The 23,802-nt window shown below is 38.1% G+C and overlaps 1 protein-coding gene across 1 annotated transcript; it reads right to left on the reverse strand.

Moving 5' to 3' along the window:
• Window positions 1–1,441: 1,441 nt before the first annotated feature.
• Window positions 1,442–20,465, reverse strand: LOC307125393 (solute carrier family 53 member 1; the record flags this gene model as incomplete). Its single annotated transcript, XM_079815245.1, has 12 exons — window positions 1,442–1,502; window positions 1,601–1,786; window positions 2,022–2,158; window positions 7,694–7,854; window positions 8,113–8,304; window positions 8,912–9,080; window positions 17,352–17,531; window positions 17,625–17,797; window positions 19,218–19,326; window positions 19,436–19,588; window positions 20,086–20,282; window positions 20,387–20,465. The coding sequence occupies 12 exons, from the start codon at window positions 20,463–20,465 to the stop codon at window positions 1,442–1,444; spliced, it is 1,797 nt and encodes a 598-aa protein (XP_079671371.1).
• Window positions 20,466–23,802: the final 3,337 nt, after the last annotated feature.

The raw sequence follows: 23,802 nt of genomic DNA on the forward strand, positions 1-23,802 counted from the left end.
TTACTGTCCTTATGAAGCCATTTGACAGATATTTACACATATTCCACAAGACAAAATAACTGAATTTACAAAACTGATCTTTTTCAAAAGTTTACATACCCTTGGTTTTTAATATCATAGTGCCTCAAGGAATCAATGACTGTTTGTAGTCTTTTGTGATAGTTGTGCATTAGTTTATGGTTTGTCCTGAGCAGTGAAGCTGTTCTTTGACAAAGCCTAGAGGGCCTGTAAGTTATTTGGTTTCCCAGCATACTCTGAACATTTGAGTTTTTCTCTACAGTGGCAATATAATGTTTTGCCACGATGGATAATTGAGGGATTCGTGCAAATCTATGATGCTTGAGGCAACACACAATACCAAGAATCAAATATGTGACCGTCTGAATAGGATATTTTTTGTAATGTAAGTTATTTTTTCTTAAAAAACACAAATAGGTTTTATTCAGCTTCTTCAGGGCAGTATTAAATAAAAAATATATTATTTTTTAGAATTTTATCTTTTTTTTTTTTTTAAATGCTAAATGTCTGATTTCCCAAGGGGTTTGCAAACATCTGAGCATGACTGTATAAGAAATTGTAAGGTTCTTTCATGGAGCCACTTAGCATACGTAAATGCAGGCTCACGCTGCATATTCAAGCTCAGTACATTAAGGCAATCGGCAGTGCGTTTTTTTATGAATGCATGTGATGCATAAGCTCTGGCATTTCTGACTAAATACTCTTGCCAGTCACAGAAACAAATGGATTATGGACTTCTGCATGGCAAAAACAAGTGAAGGACAAAGGCTCTCCTTAATATAACATGACTTACATGCTTCAGAAATCAACTATACTGCTTTTAACTCCAGCCGCACAGTGGGTTGCTATGTACAAAGCTGACTGTGGGACTGCTGAGTTCAGTACAGTAAGGGAAGCTGAACAGAGAACAACAGTTCTCTAGAGAGTAGCCTGGACTCTCAGTTTTCCCTCTCAAGCTTTTTAATCTCTCTCTTGTTCTCAAGCTGCTGTATAGTAAATGCTTGCCTGTTTTTTGCATATCAGCTGGTCTGGACATTTGAAACGCGATTGTATGATTGTTTTTGGAAGTGAAATAAAGGAAAGGATTATTTTGAGGGATAATTAGCTTATGCCTATTTGGTCACCATTATTGTTTGATAAAAAGGGCTGTTGCTTGATTTCAGTGAAATTTATTTAATATAGATGAAACAGTTGATGAATCAGTTTTACAGTCGAATGCAGTTGAATTTACAGTTTTAAAGTTGAATGCAGAAAATACAATACATGTGAAATGTCTCAATAAGGTCTAGATAAACAGAGATAATTACAGAATTATTATGGTTGATGGGATTATAATTTTCTTATCGAACATCTCATTTGCCTAACTGCAGTTCGCAACTATCAAATATATTGCGTTCATTTTCATACAGACAGGTTTTCTTCCTTAAATACATGGATGAATCTCTGCATCTGTTCCCCCAGCAGGCAGTTGTTTCTCCTTTACCCTGCAAAATAACAGCATTGTTCATTTTCAGATATCATTGACTCTATTCTTTGAAAACTGCTAAAAAGGATCAGATTCAGCATCTGCCCAGACAATAACCTCTGATTTGGGAGAGGTAAACAGCATGTTGTGCCATGTGTGGTGATTTTGTGATGATCTTTACACATCACATCCTGATCCTTTTCCAGATGCCTCCAGATGTTCCAGAAATCACGAACAGCACAACAATTCTCACAGTTTTTCAGCTGCTCGTTCTCTAGCCGAAATAGATTCCAAATAAAACGTCTGGTTGAACAGAAAGAAAGAATATGTCAAATAATAAATATTCTGCGAAATAGTCAGATAACCTTTCCTAAAATGAGTTTGCTCAAAGTACAATCTAATCCTGAATATTTTTCCTATGAGTCAGCAGCCACCGTAAAATTAAATTATAGGAAAATTAAATTTGCGCTAATCATTCTGAATTACAACTTTACAAACCCCCTCTCTTGCTGCTTAAAGTGTGTGACTGAAATCTAACCTGAGGACTTCCAGTGGTGCCAGCAGGGCACTTGCAGTGGCAGCTGCAGCTGAATCCTTCATCTGAGCCAGAAGGATATTTATAGCCCAGGAGACCCGCAACAGCACATCCGCCAGCATGGCTGCATAGTAGTACAACTGAAAGAGCACATCTCTCAATATTAAGAGCTGTTGCAGGACAGTTTGACCCCTTAGCCTCTAACAGAGATTAATTTAGTGGCACCTTTTCAGCCTGAAACTTCATGAGATGCCAGTGATATAGGCTTCCACGGTCGCCACACAGACTAAATCACTTACAACAAAATGTGACTTTGAGCCTCGCTTTGTCATGTTTGGTCAATTTGACCGAGTAATACCTATGCTTGATCTTAAATAGTGATAGCAGAGAAAGATTTAGTAAACTAGTAACTACTGCTAAATGTTTTTGTAACTCAGATTAGGGACTGATACTACCAAATACAGAATAAATATTTACTGTTGAGAATGATCTATAATAATAATGTGGATTTAACGTGGATCAGACAACTCGCTCTCACAGCAATTCGTACTTATTTAACAAGTTGCCCAATTTGTATGAATTTGGTCCTAAACCTACCCATGGGGTTTAGACAAATTGTAGGCCTATGAATTTGTGCGAATTAGCCACCAAAATGGTTGTGAGATAGTGTTGGGGCAGATAAACTCTCATTTATGGTTATGTGCATAGCATGCATTAAATGAAAGGTTTGCCCAAAATAAAAATTCTTCATTATAACTAGGTGAATTTTTAAATAATATCCCGGTTAGTCAAAGTCAATAAAAATGGCTATCTCAACAAGGTTGCCAGATCTGTTTAACAAAACCAGCCCACTGGCCAATCAAAACTAGCCCAAAAAGTAGCCAAAACTCAAAACATGCTACTCACATATGCCTCAAATATATATACTATCACTTTTATACTTGAAAATCACTGTAGTACACTCTTCAACAAACCGTCTCCGGGGTGATGACTCCGATCTTTAACCAGATAGAACTGGATAAATATTCTGAATGTTTCGATCCAATCTGACTTCGGACTTCTGTTTGTTCATTGGGCAGAGAAGAACTGGCCCCCCGACTGAACCTTGTTTCTCGCAAGGTTTTTTTCTCCATTCTGTCACCCGATGAAGTTTTCATTCCTTGCCACTGTTGCCTTTGGCTTTTGGCTTGCTTAGTTGGGGACACTAAATATTCAAAAATATTATTGATCTGTCTGCATTGACACCATTGTATGAAAATTTAACTGAGCTGGACAATGACATCATTGTTTTTCCAGATTTCCTTTGTCCCACTGTGATTAAGAAGACAGAAGGATGTGATAGGACCCTCAACAGCAACTAAAAGGACTATGGTAATCAGGACTGCAAGATTGAGGACATCAACGTCCCATTGATCACAGGCTAATCTCATTACCAGTTGCCCATCGTTCACCTCAGCCGTCCATGCCGGAGACCAAGGTGTGAATGACCATGGAGTGCCCAGGGCCACCAAACCAGTTCTGGCTAGAACACAGTAAGAAATGCCCCAAGAGAAATATAATCTCTATACACAAATTGGATTGACACCACAAAAATGGACAGGAAACTGTAAGGAACATGTCATATACGTCTCCTTATTCGTCCAGGAAAATTCATGCTGAAATAACAGTTAATGTAATCTCACACATCTTGTTGATACCTCAACCAATGTACATCAAGTTTGGACGCTATGAGTGCAAAACACTGCCACAGGAACTTTGAGAAAGTTTTGAAAAATAAATAAAGCATTTCCAAGGTTCTAAAGTTTTATTTAACTGTGTATTTTGGGACAATGCATAAAGCTCCACAGGATGGAAAGGTGGGACCTGATGGGCGAACACTTGGAATGCTACGACCCAATCACACCATTACAGTAGGAAGGTATGAATTAGTTATCCCCTCCCCAACTGGAAGGAATAAAAGCTTTCCCAAGTGTCCTGAGTTTCTGACCTGACGAGGGAAGGAACAACTCTTGTGAGTAAACCTTCACCCGCATGGACTTTCAAACAGCCTAACCGCTCCTGCTGAGGACTACACCACTATTTTCTTCTAGATCTGCTTTACAGCCGAAGCTAACTTTGTTTATTTAACTTTATTATTTTCCTGTTATCACTATAAAGCTGCTTTGAAACAATCTGTAGTGTAAAAAGCGCTATATAAATAAAGGCGACTTGACTTAATAAGTTCAGAATACTCAAAACATTTGTGGAAACCGATAAACTCAAAACATTAAAGTAGCCTAAGTTTTTTTTTAAGTTAACTAACCCAAAGATTAAGTTAGTAGAACTTAACGTTTGTATTTTGTACTACACAAACATGTTAATTGCAATTTAATTGAAATATTGAATAAACTCATACAGTCTGTTAAATATTATGTTAACTAGCATGTGCTAATGTATCAAAGAAACTGTTACTATATACACTTGTATGTAATCAACATGAGTAACTTTAAAGTTTTGCAGCCAATCCTTGACCAAACCCAAGGCTCCATCCTTCACCACAATGGTAAACCTACAAAACTTCAACATTCAGAAACTCTTGTAAATTCCAATTTAACAGAACATTAAACACAAACTCATCTCTCCCTATATTAATCTTGTGCAAAATAGCACTTCATTTCAACATTTATTATCATTATACAGTCTTACGCAAAGCATGCTAGGAACTGAAAAGTACACGTAAGTAATATTTGAGTGAAATTAACTAATTTCATTCATTTAAACTGTTCAGTTTTACAGTGTAGTTAGCCAAGTTGGCTAAACTGGCACACTTATGTAAATGTTTATTATTGTGCAGACTGTCCCTGTAACTCTAAACTGTATAAATAAAATAAATAGTAAAATAACATAATTTTACCTTAAAGCTGTAGTCCGTACGTTTTGCCTATGTGTCGCCATCTCTGTTTGAAACCTACAATTGCAGTTATTTGCGGAGTTATCATCTGTATGTTAGTCGTGCGTCGGCGCGGCTCCTCAGCGCGGATGAATCTAATGTTTTGAGGAGTATGTGCGGCTTGCTGTCAGTCACCACACCCGTGTGGATACTGTACTTCAGAATCACAGATTCTACGTCTTGTATAAGCTAAATAAGAATTTTTACCGGAAAATGTAATCTGAACAAGTAAGTAACATGTCAGGCACTTTTGGAACAAAACAGTACAATAAATCGCGCTACCAATGGTGATTAAATCTAACGATCGCTCATATCACATCAAAACGTGCAAATTATTACTAATGTTATACTTTGTTCTCAAATTGTTAATGTTAACAGCCTTACGCCCGTTTCACACATACTCCGTCTGCAGTGCGTATGTGGTGCGTATGCGGTGCAGGAGCAGCACGCGCTGTTGTGCTTTCATATATGCTGCGTTTGCAGCGCGCAACTGATCCGCGGTTGTATACCACAAACAGAGCATTTATTCACTATTTTTTTTATTTCAAATCCAAAAGTTGTTACTGAACATGGCTTGTCAGAATTGCAATTCTCTTTGTTTACACTTTCATAGATATCACGTTTTAACGTAGTACATTTAAACAACGCTTTATTCAATTCATTACTTTATATTTATATAGGCTACTTTAGATTTAGCTCACACAAGTGGCAAAACATTTAAATATAACTTATAGCCTATAAACATTTTAAATTAGAAACTTACAATAGGCTATACAAAAACAGCCGACTCTCGTCTTTTCTTTCGTTTTTAAACCCTTTTAAAAGCAGGTCATAAAGACCTTTGTTTTTCCACCTCCAGGAACGTACGTGCTCTCCATTATTTCAATTTTTGTGTGTTGACTTTGAAACTTTAAATTATATGCATCTGTGGTAAAATTACTAGATTTTCGCGTCAATACATGTTTATTTTAAAGCGAACAATGTGCTGTCACTTTAATTCCGCAGTGCAGCACAGCAAAAAATAGACTCGGTACGGAAACGATCGCCGGACTGCTGCAGACGCACCGCACCTGGAACGGACTGACGGACAGCATCCGCGCGCAGTGTGAAAGCTGTAATCCGTTAACATGGGTACGGAAAAAAATACGCACCGCATACGCACTGCAAACGGAGTATGTGTGAAACGGGCGTTAGCATTGCGTGACTACGTGTATTTAGTGTGTATTAGCGTTACCTGTAGATTTCAATTTCCGTATAATCTTTTGCTTTTGACTACGGGTGAATCTCCAGCTGTCACTGATGATGTCATTTGGGCCTTTCTGGATTACAATCTGCCATCAAAAGGATACATTGAATTGCTCCAGTTGCTGTGAGAAAAGTCTATAAATTATCCGCTGAAGAACATGCGGTATACATGCTCCTCACATGCGTTGCTACTACTAGCCGGACTCTTTCTTTATGTATACAGACGTGACGTAATGACGCAAAGACATTCTTGATTTTGCTGCGGAAATCCACCATACCACTCTAATTATAACACATTATTACAAGCTTACCGTTGTGAATGGGTCTATGGTAAGGAGATAGTTTTTAAAACTGGCTTGTTGTATATTTGCTCAAAAATTGATTTTGGATAATTTTTTACCAAAAAAAGTTACGGACTGCAGCTTTAAGAATGACAGTGAACAAAATCATTCAGCCTATGTCTGAAAATTCCTTTTTACAGTTTACAATGTCAACTAAACATTTCAAGATATTCCTATTAGGTTATCAATCAATGGAAAATGCTTCTGAAGATTACATATGATACTTTTTTTTATTTTTTTTTGTTTATTAGCCACAATCATGGAGAGATTTGCCAGTCTGTTACCATGGAAACAAAACAGCAGCACACAGGCTTTGTAGCAGTGGCCCTCAAATTCTCCCAACTCTGTCTCATCATCTAGCACAGATTTATCATTGTTAGAATATAAATATGGAAGAGTAAAATATTTTAATACAAGCATTTCTGTCAAGTCAAGTCACCATAGCGCTTTGTACAATACAGATCATTTCAAAGCAGCTTTACAGTGACAACAGAAAAACTATACATTTCAGCTGTTGTTCAGTTTAAGTCAGTTATGTGTTGTTTCAGATCCGTTGTAAAGATCATCAATTATTAAATTAGTTAATTTAATCAGTTCTGCAAAAAATGATGTCATCCTCCAGCTCAATTCAGTTCTCTTAAAACTGCGTCAGTACAGTCAGATCAATAATATTGTTGAATATTATAATTATTGTTGTATACAGTATGTAAGTGTCACCAACTAAGCAAGGCAACAGTTGCAAGGAACCCAAACTCTATCAGGTGACAAAATGGAGAAAATTAAAAATAAATATTTTTTTGTATCAAATACAATTTATGCAGTGTCAAAAAAACAAACCAAAAAAATCAAGCAACCCACATCTGCAAGAAAAGCACAGACTTGGGCACCCTGGCTGTCAAGCTCTAAATATATCTTAATATCTCATTGAATAAAAGTCTCATAGTCCATATGACATATACACAAGTTTTCTGAAGCCATATGATAACTTTCTGAGGAAGAGACCGAAATTTTGTGGTGAACTATTTCTTTAATATACCGTGCTAATTTATTGTCAAATATATTTCTCACATGCACCTTATCACTATTAATTTGACAATCACCAGATCAAAACTAAAAAAATTTAATGAAAAATTGTTATACTAATTTGTATACTAACTTACCTGTTGGGAGTACACCAACTTGTCTTTTAGCAGGCCATTTCCCTGAAGTAATCCCCAGTCCATCCTTAAATCCCAACTCACTGTAACTAGAACACCCATACAGGTAACCACGGCCCAGATGTACAGGTATATCCTCCCTTCCACAAGCAACGCAGATCTCTCTATTACACATATACACACAAATAGACTGAGCATCATAACATTTTCAAGGTCCTTTATTTTCCTTTATTATCTATTTGATTTTTTGCCTTGCATTAACCATAACATTTCTAGCCATGTTTAGAATAGTTATTTAAAACCCTGAGGACTCAATCATTTTATGTATGCCACTTGCTCATGTTTTTCTCTCTAAACAACAATGTTTCGTCATAATAATATATGAAGAATACTAAATGCTACCTATTTATACGGTCGTGTACCTCTGGCCATGTTGTAGAGGCCGGCGAATGTGACCATAAGAAACACAGTGAAGTATTTTCCTGCATTCAGGAGATGTAGCGTGTGGCCAGTGTCCCAGAAGCACCTCAGGCATTGTGCAAATCTAAGCCATGGTGGAAAACACTGGATCAGACAGGTTACAGCCATACTATATCGTCCACAGTCCAGACTCACTGTAACAAACAGAAGAAAATCTCAACTAAAAAAACATCAAAGGAATATAAAGAGGTTTTTTGATACATTGAAACATTCTATGAACTTTGAAGTAGTTCTGTCCTAAAACTTTTAAATGTGCTTTACAATATTGGAAGCGAGAGCCCCTTTCACACAAGTTAATGGGTGGTCTTCAATACCTGGTGTAAAGCACAGCATGAGGACCCCATATCATACCCCTTGGCGGTTACGTTGTCTTTTCCATAGGAGCGCTTAGAGAACAGGCAAGGGTCTTCCACGCTCAAAGAGTATGTGGCATTGATTATGGCGTATTACCAATGGATTATCGACAAACCAGTAGCTAAATGTGATTTGGTGATAAGACTCCTGATAATTGGCTGGACCAATCAGACACACAATTGTTCATTATATATAATAAATAATCTAACAGACCCCGCAAAACCGTGCTCTACTTTGCTTGAACTGAGGCGGCTACAGCTATATGTCATGCCACATAAAAGAGTGCAAAAAAGGTAATATAATATAATTAATATAGTAATATAATATAATATACCGGTTATATAATATACACTAGCAATTAGTGGTTTAGGATTGGGCCCCTCTTACCTGCGGATGGAGGGCTGTCAGACCACATATCTCTCCAGTTGATCTGATAGGTATAGAAGCACAGCAGATCCCTCAAGCCAAGGAACAAAGGGCTTAGACTGTTGAATTGATCAGCTAGCCAGCATTCTGCAAAGCCCACAGGCTGGAAGGGGGCTGCCAAGACCTTACACTGTGATTTGTAATGCATAAATGATGACATTGCATATGATGATGCATTCTCTAGAGACCACTGTTGATAAAATGTGCTATTGCAAAACATTTTACAGCAAAGATAGCAAGGTACTAGTTGACAACATGTCTACCCTAGTTATTAATACAGACAAACTTTAAACACAACATTAAAATGTCTTCCAAGTTTGGCTTTCCACCTTATTTTTCAAACCAGAAGAAGGCTGTTTTCTACAGTATGAATGCATGCAACCTCAGATTTATTAGCCACTATAGGTAATTAACTATACAAATAACATAGTGCAGTAAATGGTAAAACCATTTGTGCTACAACATAGTGTGTTCATGATTACTAATAAATTTAAATAATATGATAACAAATAGCCTACCAGTTTGGAATATCAAGCAGCATAACAGACTGGATGACACCAGATCCCTCACACATTCAATTTAGAAATGGCCGCACCCACTCTTATGTTAAAAATAAAGTGGACAGAAGAGCTGTAGATAAAACTGTGAAATAGAACTATTTGTAATTACAACATACTGAAATGTACATTATTAAATGGAAGTTGTGATAGTCTTTTCTTCCTTATTGTGACTTATACCCTGCTAACAAAATCCAGCATTGACCAGCACGAATTCCAGGTTGGTTAGTGCTGGTTAGTGCTGGTATAGTGCTGGTTTAGCTGGCGGACCAGCATAGTCATGCTGTTCGGAAGCAAACCGGAGCTGGTGAAGCTGGTTCACCAGCATGGTCTTCAGAGGTGGTCACAAATCAGTTAAAAAGAGCTTGAGTATATGCAAAAACAAAAACATATGGATATATGAAATTATATAATTTGTTTAATAACATGGGTTATGAGAAGAGCTCTTTTAATGGAACAGTTAATAGCAACTTGATAATGAAAGTTCAAAATTAAATGTTGCTGTTTTTAAAGACTTTCATGTTCTTTTGGGAACTTTTGTCAAAATCCAGCTGTCAGTCACAGATTCCAAAAAGTGTACATAGTAAAGGGTGTCATTGCAGTCAGGACCATGAAATATTGTAGACAGTAGTGATAGCATGCACTTTCATCAATTGCTGAAAGATAATTAATGCATGGGCCAAGTGCACAAAGAGGGAACATTAATCACCATAATGGTGACTTCAAAGAGACTTCAACAACTCTTATACATGTACCATATGAAAGAAATAAAACCAGGAGTTGGAGTTGTTTAAGCATTCTCTGGTGAGATCACTGATTTCATTTATAGTTGATTTCATCTAAGGCTGTGTGGCTGTATAAGGCCACATCCACCCAAAGCCAGAGCTTTCCCTATACGATCTTTTTTTTCCCTTGTTCTAAATTTTTTTTTCCATACACACAGCGTCGTCTCAAGAAATATTTGCATACACTCGAAACCACTGAAACCGACTCAAAATGATGTAGTATACATGCCAGACCAGTATGTGGCGCTTTAATTCTGCCACAGAGATACACAAAAAATGGAGAAGAAGAGCATGCGCATGTGGCCCTGTCCCAAATGGCATCCTAAACCCACACGGTCTTCCTCTGAGTCCGCACTTTCATGACATAATGCTGCTTTGACTGCCGGGAAGAAGTCCGCTGCCTAACCCCCACCAGTGCAGGCTCGGCAAAAGTGTGCATCGAGGGTGCATATCGACCGCGAAGCTCGTGAGCACCCTTCTGAGACCTAAAATGACAAACGGTCATCATTGACACCATACGGTTTCGTGGACTTAACGGACACACGCACGTGGCAGCCATTGTAAGTCCACAAGATTGAAAGTGCACATGAAGTGTGCCATTTGGGACAGGGCCTAATGTGTCTGACTAAGGTTGAGACCATAGACTGTAAAAAAATATGGACGTAGTGTCCGTGACGTCACCCATAGGATTCTGATGAGCCGTTCTGAAGCGCAAAGTATGGACGAGATGGCCGTTGCCATCTTGGCAGCGCGTCACTCCCGGATAACAGAATATGGGCAAAAAGGCGTGATGTGGGTGGAGCTGAAGTGACACGATGACTAACAGACAGCAGATAAATGGCTATCCACCTGTCACTCGAAGTGGCCACGCCCTTAATTATGCAGAACTTTAATGCTTTATATAATGTAAACGAATGAGTTATAAAAAAATTCACCCCCCTCACAGTTGTCATGAAGGGCAAAATTAGCCGTATAGACCAAAACCACAATTTGTACCAGGCTGTAAACATGTTTTAATCTGCTGTAAAGTTGGCCATTTTAACATGGGGCTCAATGAGATTCTGCTCCCTTCTGGAGCCTGTCCCTAGCGGCCAGTCGATGAATTGCAGTATAAGGCACTTCCGTATTGGCTTCAAGAGAAACTGTGGGAGGTTGCCGCTTGGTCGAGACGTGGGGTGATGACATCGTTGTTTCACAAAATATACGGATTGGCTGTACACGTGAAAACGCAAGGGTGTCGTTTTAAGATTTATCCACTCTGAGACCCGGATTAAAAAAATAGCGGTTTCAGACTCCCAAAACGCTGGAAACGTCTGGACGAAATGCCGATACGATATAAAATATTTACGTATACAGCTAAATTCGTCTCCGTGAGTACATCAGTAATAATTATTGTGTTTTCTGCCCATCTCTTCTCTTTTTTCTGTTCTTGTTGTTACTCTTATCTTCAGTGATTCTACTTGTTAACTGCAGGTCTCATCACTTATGCTCAATCATCACTTGTAGAGTTAATCTATTTTCATTCAAACTGCTTCAGTTAGATTTGGACCATATGAAAATTGAGCAGTGATCGGCACTGAGGATTTTGCAGCAAACCAGCAACCAGCATCAAATGTTGGGGACCATCAAACCATCAATCAGCATCCCATGCTGGGAACCAGGAACCAGTACCCCATGTTGGGGACCAGCAAACCAACAACCATCACCCCATGTTGGGGACCAGCAAACCTTCAACCAGCATCCCATGTTGGGGACCAGCAAACCATCAATCAGTATCCCATGCTGGGAACCTGCAAACCATCAAACAGCATCCCATGTTGGGGACTAGCAAACCTTCAACCAGCATCCCATGCTGGGAACCAGCACCCCATGTTGAGGACCAGCAAACCTTCAACCAGCATCCCATGCTGGGAACCTGCAAACCAGCAACCAGCAGCCCATGTTGGGGACTAGCAAACCTTCAACCAGCATCTCATGCTGGAAACCAGCAACCCAGAAACGAGCATCCCATGTTGGGGACCAGCAAACCATCAATCAGCATCCCATGCTGGGAACCTGCAAACCATCAACCAGGATCCCATGCTGGGAACCAGCACCCCATGTTGAGGACCAGCAAACCTTCAACCAGCATCCCATGCTGGGAACCTGCAAACCAGCAACCAGCACCCCATGTTGGGGACCAGCAAACCTTCAACCAGCATCCCATGCTGGTCCCCGGAGTGCAAAACATACCTTATGCTGGTGACAAGCAATACTGGATTTTTAAGTATCCATGTGAAATGGCTTCTCGAACAAGAAAAAATGTAGGGTGGGACTTGATTTTGTCTAAGAGGAATTGATTGAATCATTGGATCATTGTTGTTTGCTATTGCTGTGATCTTTTGTTCTGCCCGTATGCTGAAAAATGTAATCAGAGAAGAGACATGCCGTTCCAAGATTTAATAAATAATTTATAATAAATACTGCAATATTCCATAAAAAATAGGAATTATGAATTTTGATTTCATGTTGACTTTAAGAAATATCATGAGCAAGAATGTTGTTCTGAATCTGAATATCAGCACTGTACAACACGGCTGTGAAAGTCACCGGCTGTATTATTAATCAGAGCCCTGCTGACATTCAGACCAGCGGCACACTTGCGAGTGTGTTATTAAAGGAAGGTATTCATATTGATTAAAGTTTTTATTCTAGACACAATATTGCAAGTTACTGTCACCTTGGTTTGTCTTATTTTTAGTTTGGTGACAGGATCCTGACACACATGTTGTTAGTCTCTAGACTTGTCAGGGTGTCAAGTCAAGTCAACTTTATTTATATAGCGCTTTTTACAATGCAGATTGTTTCAAAGTAGCTTGTTAAACAGGAAAATGCAACAGAATTTTATTCGGCCGTACAGCCGCTCCGGAGAAAACGGTGATGTCATCTAGCTCATTTCAATTATCATACAGTGACAATGTGGGCAGATCAGTAATTTAGTTTATATAGTTAATTTAGTTTACCAATTAGATTCATTTGGATATTTAGTTGAAAAGTTTGTGTCCCCAACTTAGGGTGTGGTACATGAAAAGGGAGCGAGGACTCAAGTGCAAATAAAGAAGGGATTTATTAAATAGAAAATAAAACAAACACAAACAAAACATCCACGAGGGGAAAATCAAACTAGAAATACTTAAATACAACGCAGGAACATGTAGCAGGACAGAGAACAGACGACATCCGACATAAGACAACGATCCAGCACTGGACTGCAGACACGAGGAGATTATAAAGAGTGACAAATCAGGCAGGATATGAGGGAGAACAGATGGGGCAAATTGACCAATAATCAGATAACAAGAAGGGTGGGGTGACAAGGGACCAGAGACATGACATCACACTAAAACCACCACATGTGCTGCACAGGACAAGACAGACATGTGACAAGACTAGACTCTCCCCTGTGAAGGCCTCATCGGCACGACATCCTCAACAAATCCGTCTCCAGCGTGATGACGCCGATCTTCAATCAGATGGAACTGGACAAATATTCTGAATATTCTGATCTAATATGACTACTGACCTGTAATTTGTTGCCAGAATCAAAATCATACAATGTTTGTTCGTTGGCCAGAGAATAACTGGCACCCCGACTGAGTCTGGTTTCTCCCATGGTTTTTTTCTCCATTATGTCACCTGATGGAGTTTTGGTTCCTTGCCACCATTGCCTCTGTCGCCTTTGGCTTTTGGCTTGCTTAGTTGGGGACACTAAATATTCAACTATATTAATGATCTGACCGCATTGACACTATATGATAATTGAACTGAGCTGAATGACATCACTGTTTTCACCAAAGTACAGCCGAATCAAAATCTATTGCATTATATTCCTGTTTAACACTGCGAAGGTGCTTTGAAACAATCAGCATTGTAAAAAGCGCTATATAAATAAAGGTGACTTGACTTTTCCTGCCTTTGTGTGAGCGTACGGCTAGGTTGTTCTTTGGGCCGTGTGCTCTTATGTCTTATGTTTTGGGTGTGTGTGAGCACATGACTTCTGTCATGTTTCTTTGCCATGTGCCTTTTGCACATGACTTTTATTTGTTTCTGTGTGCCATGTGCTCTTTTGTCAGCCACTAGTATTGGTCATGCCCTCTTGTTACCTTGTTATTGGTTTATTTGCCCCACCTGCTCTCCCTTGTTACCCTCCTGATTTACTTCCATATTTATTCTCCATTTTGTTTTCTTTCCTGTGCTGGTTTGTGTATTATCCCTACTTGTATCCCTAATTTCTGGCCAGTCTCGTGTGGTTAGTCTCTTCATTGACCTGGTTGTTTTTCTAGTTTTATTTCTTTTTTGCCCTCTCAGCCAAGACAGACAACAAAGGGAGAATAAAGGTGTGTTTATATGACAACGATGTATAAAAAATATTTTTTTTCTTAGCTTATAGACAATAATGATCCCTGTTCACACAGATCTGCGTAAATGACTAAAAACGCTGTATTATGCATGCCGGCTATGTCACTTTGTATGGGTGCTTTCGAAACACTGATTCGTGAAGCGTTGAGACATTTGTGAATCTTTTGTCATTTGTGAAACTGCCTGTCACGTGATTTCAGTAAACGAGGCTTTGTAATGTCATAACTGTTTCAAAATGTTTTAAAAATTTAATAAGATAACACATTATACGGAGACGTCATATTTAATGGTATTAGATTATTTGTTAATTTAATATATTACATTTAATAGATTACACTTTCAATAACACATTTGTAATCGGTTTGGGAAATAATTTTCATGCATGTTTGGGCTCACCGTTCTGGCCAGCATGCATCACCAGCATGTGGTGTTTAGAGCACTTCGAAACAGTCAATCATTTTGTGAAGCAATTGGTTCGGTTGTCGTGTAAATTAATGGCCAAAACGCATAAAACGTTTTTCTTTTTGTTGAAAACTGTGTAGTGTATGTGACACCTGTAAAGGGGAGGAAATCAGGAGGGTAACAAAGGACAGCAGCTGGGACAAGTAAACCAATAATCAGGTAACAACAGGGTGGGACCAAGACTAGAGGCTGAGAGAAAAGCACATGGCACACAGAAACAAACAAAAGCCCATGGCAAACAAACATGATTCAATGACTCACTCATAAAGATAGTCACTTGTTTTGTTCCTGAATGAATTTTTTTGGAACAAATCGGTTGAATAAATTGTTCAGTGACTCATAAAGACATTTGTCGGCACCTATACTGCACTGTAAAACCCAACAAGTTAAGCTAACTCATTTAATTTGAGGAAACTGATTACCTCAATTCAATTGAGTTTAACAAACTTAATTGAAGTAAAAAAAACAGTAGTTATGAGTACTCTGAACTTATTTTAATTGAATGCACTAAACCAAGGATATTTCTTAATATACAATTAAACTTTATACTGCATTGAAACACTTTTTACAGCTAAAACTTCACTATAATGAGTAAAACAACAGAAATTACAAAATTTAAATGAACTCAGAGAGCTTGTTGCTGCTAGGTCACAATAGCACACACAAAGTCAAACCCAAAAGTTAAGCAAACTCATTACATTTGAGGAAACTTATTACCTCAAATAATTTGAGTTTAAAAACCAACAGTTATTAGTACTCTAAGCTTGTTTCAGTTGAGTTCACTAATATAATTTTTTTTAATGATTCTTAATATATGTTGCAGTTAAGTAATTATGTGATGATTGAGAATTAATTATGAACACCTGATGATAATGAGCAGAATCACTGAATGAAAGAGAAACATTTCCACAACTGCACTGGATCTTGTGCTGTAGAATCACATGGCTTCTTTTATGAATAATACAAAAAATAATAACACAATACCTCTATTACCAGAGCATTAAGGCCCGGGTATACTTCACTTACCGCGGCCGGACGCGACACGCGCGCAGCCCTGTCCGTGCGTCTTTCAAAGTATACTACATCACGGATGCGCGCGGATGATCGCGTTCAACACATGCGCAGTAAAAAAGTGTCTATGCTCTACCAGACATCAGAGGGCAGCACTGAGTCCTGTCATCAACGGGACATTCGCTGGGCATGATCGGAGAAGAACTTAAGTGCATCCACTATTGCAACATAGTTTGGAAGAAACACTGAATAATCAAAAATTCTCTCTTTTTTTTCAAGCGTGTTGTTTTTAAACCGGTCTTTGCACACTCTTCTTCGACGGCTGAACACTGTGCTCAATACTGTGTGTATTGCCACCTAGTGGACTCTCCTGTATTTTGCGGTCTAGAAATTTAGGCTGCGCTCGGACGGGGTGTGCGGCCGGCCGCGAGCCCTCCGAATGACGAAAATTACGTCATGCGGGCGGTGTACGAACGCGGACGGCCGAAGTATACCCGGGCCTTTAGACTCTGAATGAGATCAGTGATTCAGCCACCACATGACGATAAAATCATCACCAGATAACATTCTCTCTTGACTTTTCTTGCCATAACAAATGTGCCTTTTAAACAGTTAAAGCAGGCAGAAAAACATTTAAGCTAAAAAGGACCGGATCAAGGGCCCAACTAAAGCAAACACTGAACACCATCATGGTGACTTCAAACTAAACTATTATTTTCATTAAAACATAAAATCACAAAAATAAAGTCAGTCTGGTTACGAATGCATGAAGCTGGTAATGCTGTTTGTGGAGTTGTTTAATCCTCCTCTGCTGAGATATTCTGAGATTTAATGTCTTCTTTTATCTTCAGTTGATTTCATCTAAGGCTGTGGCTAAAGTCAGTTGTAGTTCTTGTGTTTCTCTTTCCTTCAGTGATTCTACTCATTATCATCAGGCGTTCATCATTAATGCTCAATTATCACTTATTTAATGACTCAACAATACAATCATTATCATCCAATTATTATGCTGGGAATTAGAAATGTTCTATAACTCATTCAATTTGAGTTCTGTTTCAGTCAGTCATTGTGTCCACATAATGTTTGGTAATATTTGAGTGCAGTGAACTCATTTTTATTTAGTACATAAAACTGTTCAGTTTTACAGTGTGGCGTACCACTAATACACAGATTAACAGTCTATCTTACCGTTGTGACCATGAGCCAGCGACGAGCCTGAGCATGAAATATGGAGAAGGGATTTAGTAGCAGAAACAAGAGGAAGCTGTGAAAAAGTAATGGGTGGAGCTGCTGTGGGATTGACAGCACAGGAGGATGAAGACTAGCCAGTACACTAGAGCACCAGCACACAGTCAGACCCCCGGACATCTGCAATACACAGTCAGACATATGAGGCCTCAGCACAGCAATCATAAGATTAGGCCTATTAAACACACTCAAATAAAGGATTTCACAACTAACCTCAAAAAGATGGTAGCATGAGAGGTGGTCTCTGGGATCAAGTCCAAAGATGAGCGTGTGATTTATAGCTGAAGTATTAAAGCAGTACAGGTTCAGTCCGATCAGGAACAAAAACTCAATCAGCAGGAAACATCCCTTGTAAAGCTGCAGCTGAGGCTTCAGAAACTCCAGGTCTGTTTCATTAAACACTTTCAAGACAAGTTAGCAATTGGGCGTTACATACTTTGTTCATGCACACTGGCATATAAATAGATACAGAGGAATATGACTTGAAATCCCTTGTATCATAATAATTTTTTGCACACATAGTAATGGTTAATAATAAAATAAAGTATCTGACCCCCATAGCCAGATATCGAAAATGATATGCGATTGGTTACAGTTGTTTAGGGAAATGGTGGGAAAGAGGTTGTTAACTTTACTAACCTCTGAAAATTAAAATGGTAAGGAAAGCCAGATTGAGACCGCAAACAAAGCCAGTCCGAAACATTATCCACACTCCGACTTTCTTTGTACAGAAGAAAAAAGACGGTTACACTTTATTTTACAGTATGTAGTTACAGTGTAGTTACCAAAGAAAGTACTAGTAATAAGGTAACTACTACACTCTCAGAAAAAAAAGGTACAGTGGAGGTACAATTTTGTTCCTTGGGGAACAAAACGTATAACTGTACCTTTAAAGGTACAAAATTGGTCCTTAGGGTACAATTTCCCCTACAATTAACCATTAGCAGGCAAGTTCGGTCCTAGTGAGCCGATGTCCTGCAGAGTTTGGCTCCAACCCTGAAAGACATCTATAGAAGCTCTTATTGAGAATTAACAGAGGTTTAGATGTTGGTTTTATTGAAAATGTTTGGTCACCATTATGACAATCGGGGTTTTCTTTAGTTGGGCAGTTTAACTCTTGGCTTTTTTATTTTAGTTTGTGCTTTTTGTTACAGTGTTAACAAAACACATAATCTGTTCAAATCAAAAGAAGCCATAAACAAAAATTGTCATGAAGAAAAATGTTTTACTGAACTCATCACTGACTAAAACTATTAATAAATTATGTTTCTTACCACAGATCAGGTATTCTGAATTTTGATTTTTAAATACATTCTAGGGGAAAAAAAGTTTCGATGCACACAGATATCAAGAATCAGCATATGCATCTCAACAATGGTGACATACTTAATGCTGCAATGCATGCTGGGAGCCATGCGTTTTATACTGTGGTGGATTAGTAGGGTTGGAGCTAAACTTTGCAGGACATCAGCTCTCCAGGACCGAACTTGCCTACCCCTGACTTAGAGGTACAAAAATGTACCCTTAAGGGTACCACTGATGGCCACTTGTACCTTAAAAGGTACAATTTTGTACTCTTTTTTTTTTGAGAGTGTAAGGTTATGGTTGATATCAGGATGAGAAATGTTTTTTAAACATGTTAATAAATAAATCATATTATGACATTTAACAATAGAAAATCTTGCATCTGATTTTAGATAAATAAGATAATCTTACTGCATTTAGTACCATTTGATTTTTGTGTGTTTTGTTGGTGATACAGTACAGTAAAAAAATTTTTTATAAATAAAAATACCTGCTGACTACCTTCATTCAGGAGGATTTCACAGGTGACACTGTATGTTCTTACCGGTGTTTTGTCCATTACTGGGACTTCAAGTTTTTTCATTGCTTTCAATTTGTCACCCCCTTCCAGCTGAATCATAAATGTCTGTAGAATTACATTCAGTTTACTGATCCAGAGACTTGATGTTCTGTATTGAATTAAACAAACTAAAGGTAATGTTACAGTCCTGCATTCTCACCTCCAGTTTAGACATGAGATGTTCACATTTGCCTCTGTCCGTGTTGAGCAGAGATGTGTCAAGCCTCTCATTTCTCCATTTTTGGCCATGTTCAGAAGCAAACTTTGAATCGTACATTATGGTGATCTTGCAGAAACATTTGTAATTAAATTCCTAGGGAACAAATCCAGCACAATGTATAATAATTTGTATTGTTTTTTTTATACCACTTCAGTCATGGACATCTGCTATAACTTTCAAAAGTTTGGGGTCAAATAATAATAATAATAATACTTTTATTTAGCAAGGATACATCAAATTGATCAAAAATGTTGTTTTATAATGTTACAAAATATTTCTTTCTAATAAAAATGCTTTTCTTTAGAACTTTTTATTCAGCAAAGAATCCAGCTTTCTTTTGTGAAATATCAGTTTCCACAAAAAAACAGCACAATTGTGATGATAATAATAACACATATTTTTACAATGTTCTAATAATTCACAATATTGCTAGTTTTACAGATTTTTTATCAAATAAATGCAGCGTCACTGGGCATAAGAGACTTCTTTCAAAAACATTTATAAAATCTAACTGAACCCAGACTTGCTTATGGTTGTGTGTGTGTATGAGTGTGTATTGCTAGATGTAAACTAAGATTTCTAAAGACCACCTGGTATTTTTGCAGAAAGGCCAGGCTCAGGTAGAGCTCACAAACTGCCATTTTGATTTGTTTTATATTGGTGTTTTGTCTTTTGATAGGTGGGGAAATTCTGATGACACGATTATCTCCTTGAAACTCAGATACAGAAACATCCTGAGCTACAATCCCAAATGTTGCCAGTCTGTTTTGAGCTTCTGATAGTTTCTCTGTAATATAGAAATAGCTGCAGTAAGGAATATGTATCCACATGTATTGTAAATGATCTGCTCTAAGTACATTAGAGTTGTCTACCTGAATAGAAGAGGTTCACCTTGTTCAGCTCTTCCTCGCAGCTTTTGAAGAATTCCTCTGTCACAGACCCTTGACTGTTTGCTATAAAGAGGTCTCATTATTACTGATGAATAAAACTTAAGTAATAATATTATTCACTAACTTCCTTCACAACATCTCAATCCTTTCCCTCATTAAGCATTCAACTTTGCAAAGTTATGAATGATTCATTTGACCTGCTTCACCTTTTAATATTGTGAAGATACCTGCCATAGAAAGTCAAAATCTATCATGCATTTAATTTCAATGGGAATAATTTATGAGGTTACACTGTTGTAAATGACGTTCATAAATATGCCTTGACACCAATCATTTTTTTAAACTCATTTTAACAGTGTACAATTCATGCAAATATGCAAATGACTGAGAAATATTATTTCGATATTGGAGTACTCTCACGTAACTGGAATTCATCACCTAAAACAACCAATGCTCTTACCATAACAAATGAGGTTAAGCCTATCTTTCTTTTTCAGCATAGACTTCAGGGTCTGAAAAATAAAATGCTTTCCTTTATTTGGTTCATTAATCATGCTAAGGTACGCTTACAATTGTACTACATTTCTGAAGGGTTGAAAGTGTAAAGAATATATCCAAGAACAAGGACCCACTCACCTCATAGCTAATATATTGCTTCTTCCATTCAGGAATCATTTGTAAATCCGGGTGGTCAGACAATGTCATTTGGACTACTTGATTAAAAGCATTGAGTGAGTTCCAGTGTTTCTCCAGGTGTGTGTGTGTGTGTGTGTATCATAACAATAGAATATATGAGAGGGAGGGGGCAGTCACAGTGCAAGAGCACAAAGAATCACTAAACCCATGTATAATTCAAAGATATCATGATCTTTCTTATTGGAAGTATCTTCTCTTTTTAGCAAAACTGTAGAAAGTAAACACTTGCCTGCAATCTTTAAACAAAACATTTACCATTTTTTTTCTGCCTGAAGAGACTTTAAAAATGACTTTTCGAAGTTGTAATATATAAATATCGATCAGGCATAACATTATGACATTATCCTAATATTGTGTTGGTCCCCCTTTTGCTGCCAAAACAGCCCTGACCCATCGAGGCATGGACTCCACTAGACCCCTGAAAGTGTGCTGTGGTATCTGGCACCAAGATGTTAGCAGCAGATCCTTTAAGTCCTGTAAGTTGCGAGGTGGGGCCCCCATGGATCGGACTTGTTTGTTCAGCACATCCCACAGATGCTCGATTGGATTGAGATCTGGGGAATTTGGAGGCCAAGTCAACACCTCAAACTCGTTGTTGTGCTCCTCAAACCATTCCTGAAACATTTTTGCTTTGTGGCAGGGCGCATTATCCTGCTGAAAGAGGCCACAGTCACCAGGGAATACGGTTTCCATGAAAGGGTGTACATGGTCTGCAACAAGGTTTAGGTAGGTTTACGTGTCAAAGTAACATCCACATGGATGGCAGGTCCAAAGGTTTCCCAGCAGAACATTGCCCAAAGCATTACACTGCCTCCATCAGCTTACCTTCTTCCCATAGTGCATCCTGGTGCCATGTGTTTCCCAGGTAAGCAACGCACACGCACCCGGCCAACCACATGATGTAAAAGAAAACAAAATTCAGAACCAGCATTAACCTTTTGAGCAATTAAGCTAGAGTAGCTTGTCTGTTTGATCGGACCACAGGGGTCAGCCTTTGCTCCCCACGTGCATCAATGAGCCTTGGCTGTCCATGACCCTGTCATGGCTTCACCACTGTTCCTTCCTTGGACCACTTTTGATAGATACTGACCACTGCAGACCGGGAACACCCCACAAGAGCTGCAGTTTTGGAGATGCTCTGACCCAGCTGTCTAGCCGTCTGTCCATTTTTCCTGCTTCTAACAAATCAACTTTGAGGACAAAATGTTCACTTGTTAATATATCCCACCCACTAACAGGTGCCGTGATGAAGAGGTAATCAGTGTTGATCATGATCATCAGGCTTAACTCATGGAGTTCATGATGCTTGAGTGCTGCTGCTGTTATTAAAGCAAAACATAGCAATCTATAATAACTAAAATGTACTGTAAAATGGTGATGCATTTATAAAGGTATCTTTATTTTTAAATGCAGAAACTTGATAAATGAATTGTTCTCATTCAGATATTTACATCAAAATGAAAACTTGATTACTGACAGGTATGATAAATATACACAAATGTACAAAGCATCTTTGTTGTTTCTGTAAGACGTTATCTGTATACAGAAGTCCTGGAGTAGCTTAAAGTCAGCATGAAGTGAAAATGCACTGTATTTCCTAAATACACATTATAGATCATATTATGAACTATTCAGCATGTTTTTTTTTTTTTTTTTTTTTTTTTTGCCTAATCAAAACCTTTAATCAACTGAATTTTCTGTGGTAAAATGACAGGACATCCTTTGGTGATGTTTGCTGGACTTCTGCCTTTCATCTGCCTCCATTTTTGAGTGCAACAGTCACATCCAAAAGTTCAATCAACCACAAAAGATAAAACCAAGTTCCCGCCCTACATTTTTTGTTTTTTTTTGGATAATCCATTACGCTCAGCTTTACACTCTTAGAAAAAAAGGGTTCAGTGAGTTTCTATATACAACCCAAGGGTTCTTTTAATTGAGAAATGTCTTAAATGATTGCGTATACTTTCATTTTTAACAATTATTTCTAGTGATAAAGTATGTTTACAGTCTGTTTAATTGATACAATTTAATTAAAAATAAAATTTAATTAAAACAAAGTTAATTCATTAAAACAAAATCCATAAAATGATCCATGATCAGGATCCGGAACTCCTAAAGGCCAATTCACACTGCACAGACAGATGCAGACCAATGCTGACAGCCAAGAGACAGGGGTAATGATCCAATAAAACCTGACAAAATGTCAGTTTCCGTCTGGGTTCTGTCAGGCGCTTCATACTGAAAACTTAAAAAAAGATTTGTCACTATATCACAAATTTTAAGTTTAGTACTTTTCCCTATATGACGTCATCATTAATACAAATATTAAGATTTTCTAGTCTAGGGGTTCACTAGAGGGTTACTATGACCCTATGAGGTCCACTTTCGAGGTCCACTTTTTGACCCACATGGTCCACATTCCAATTCCAATCCTATTCAAACATTCCTTAACAAACTAATGAAGGTCTTCAGGGTTACTAAAACGTTACTGGTAGGTAAGTTTAATCAAGGTTGGAGCTAAACTCTGGAAAGTGGACTTTGTTGAGTTGAGAACCCCTAGATAATCTGACTATTTGTATTTAGTACCCCTGCTCTTGTTTGTTCATATTTACAATGATAATACTAAACAATGTGACAAATAAGGATGTCCACAGAGTCTCTGTTGATACAAGACTTTTGAGATGTAAATGAATACATAAGAGTAAAAAAATAGGGCAACTT

Source organism: Gobio gobio (assembly GCF_949357685.1).
Source record: "Gobio gobio genome assembly, chromosome: 4".
Taxonomy (NCBI): domain Eukaryota; kingdom Metazoa; phylum Chordata; class Actinopteri; order Cypriniformes; family Gobionidae; genus Gobio; species Gobio gobio.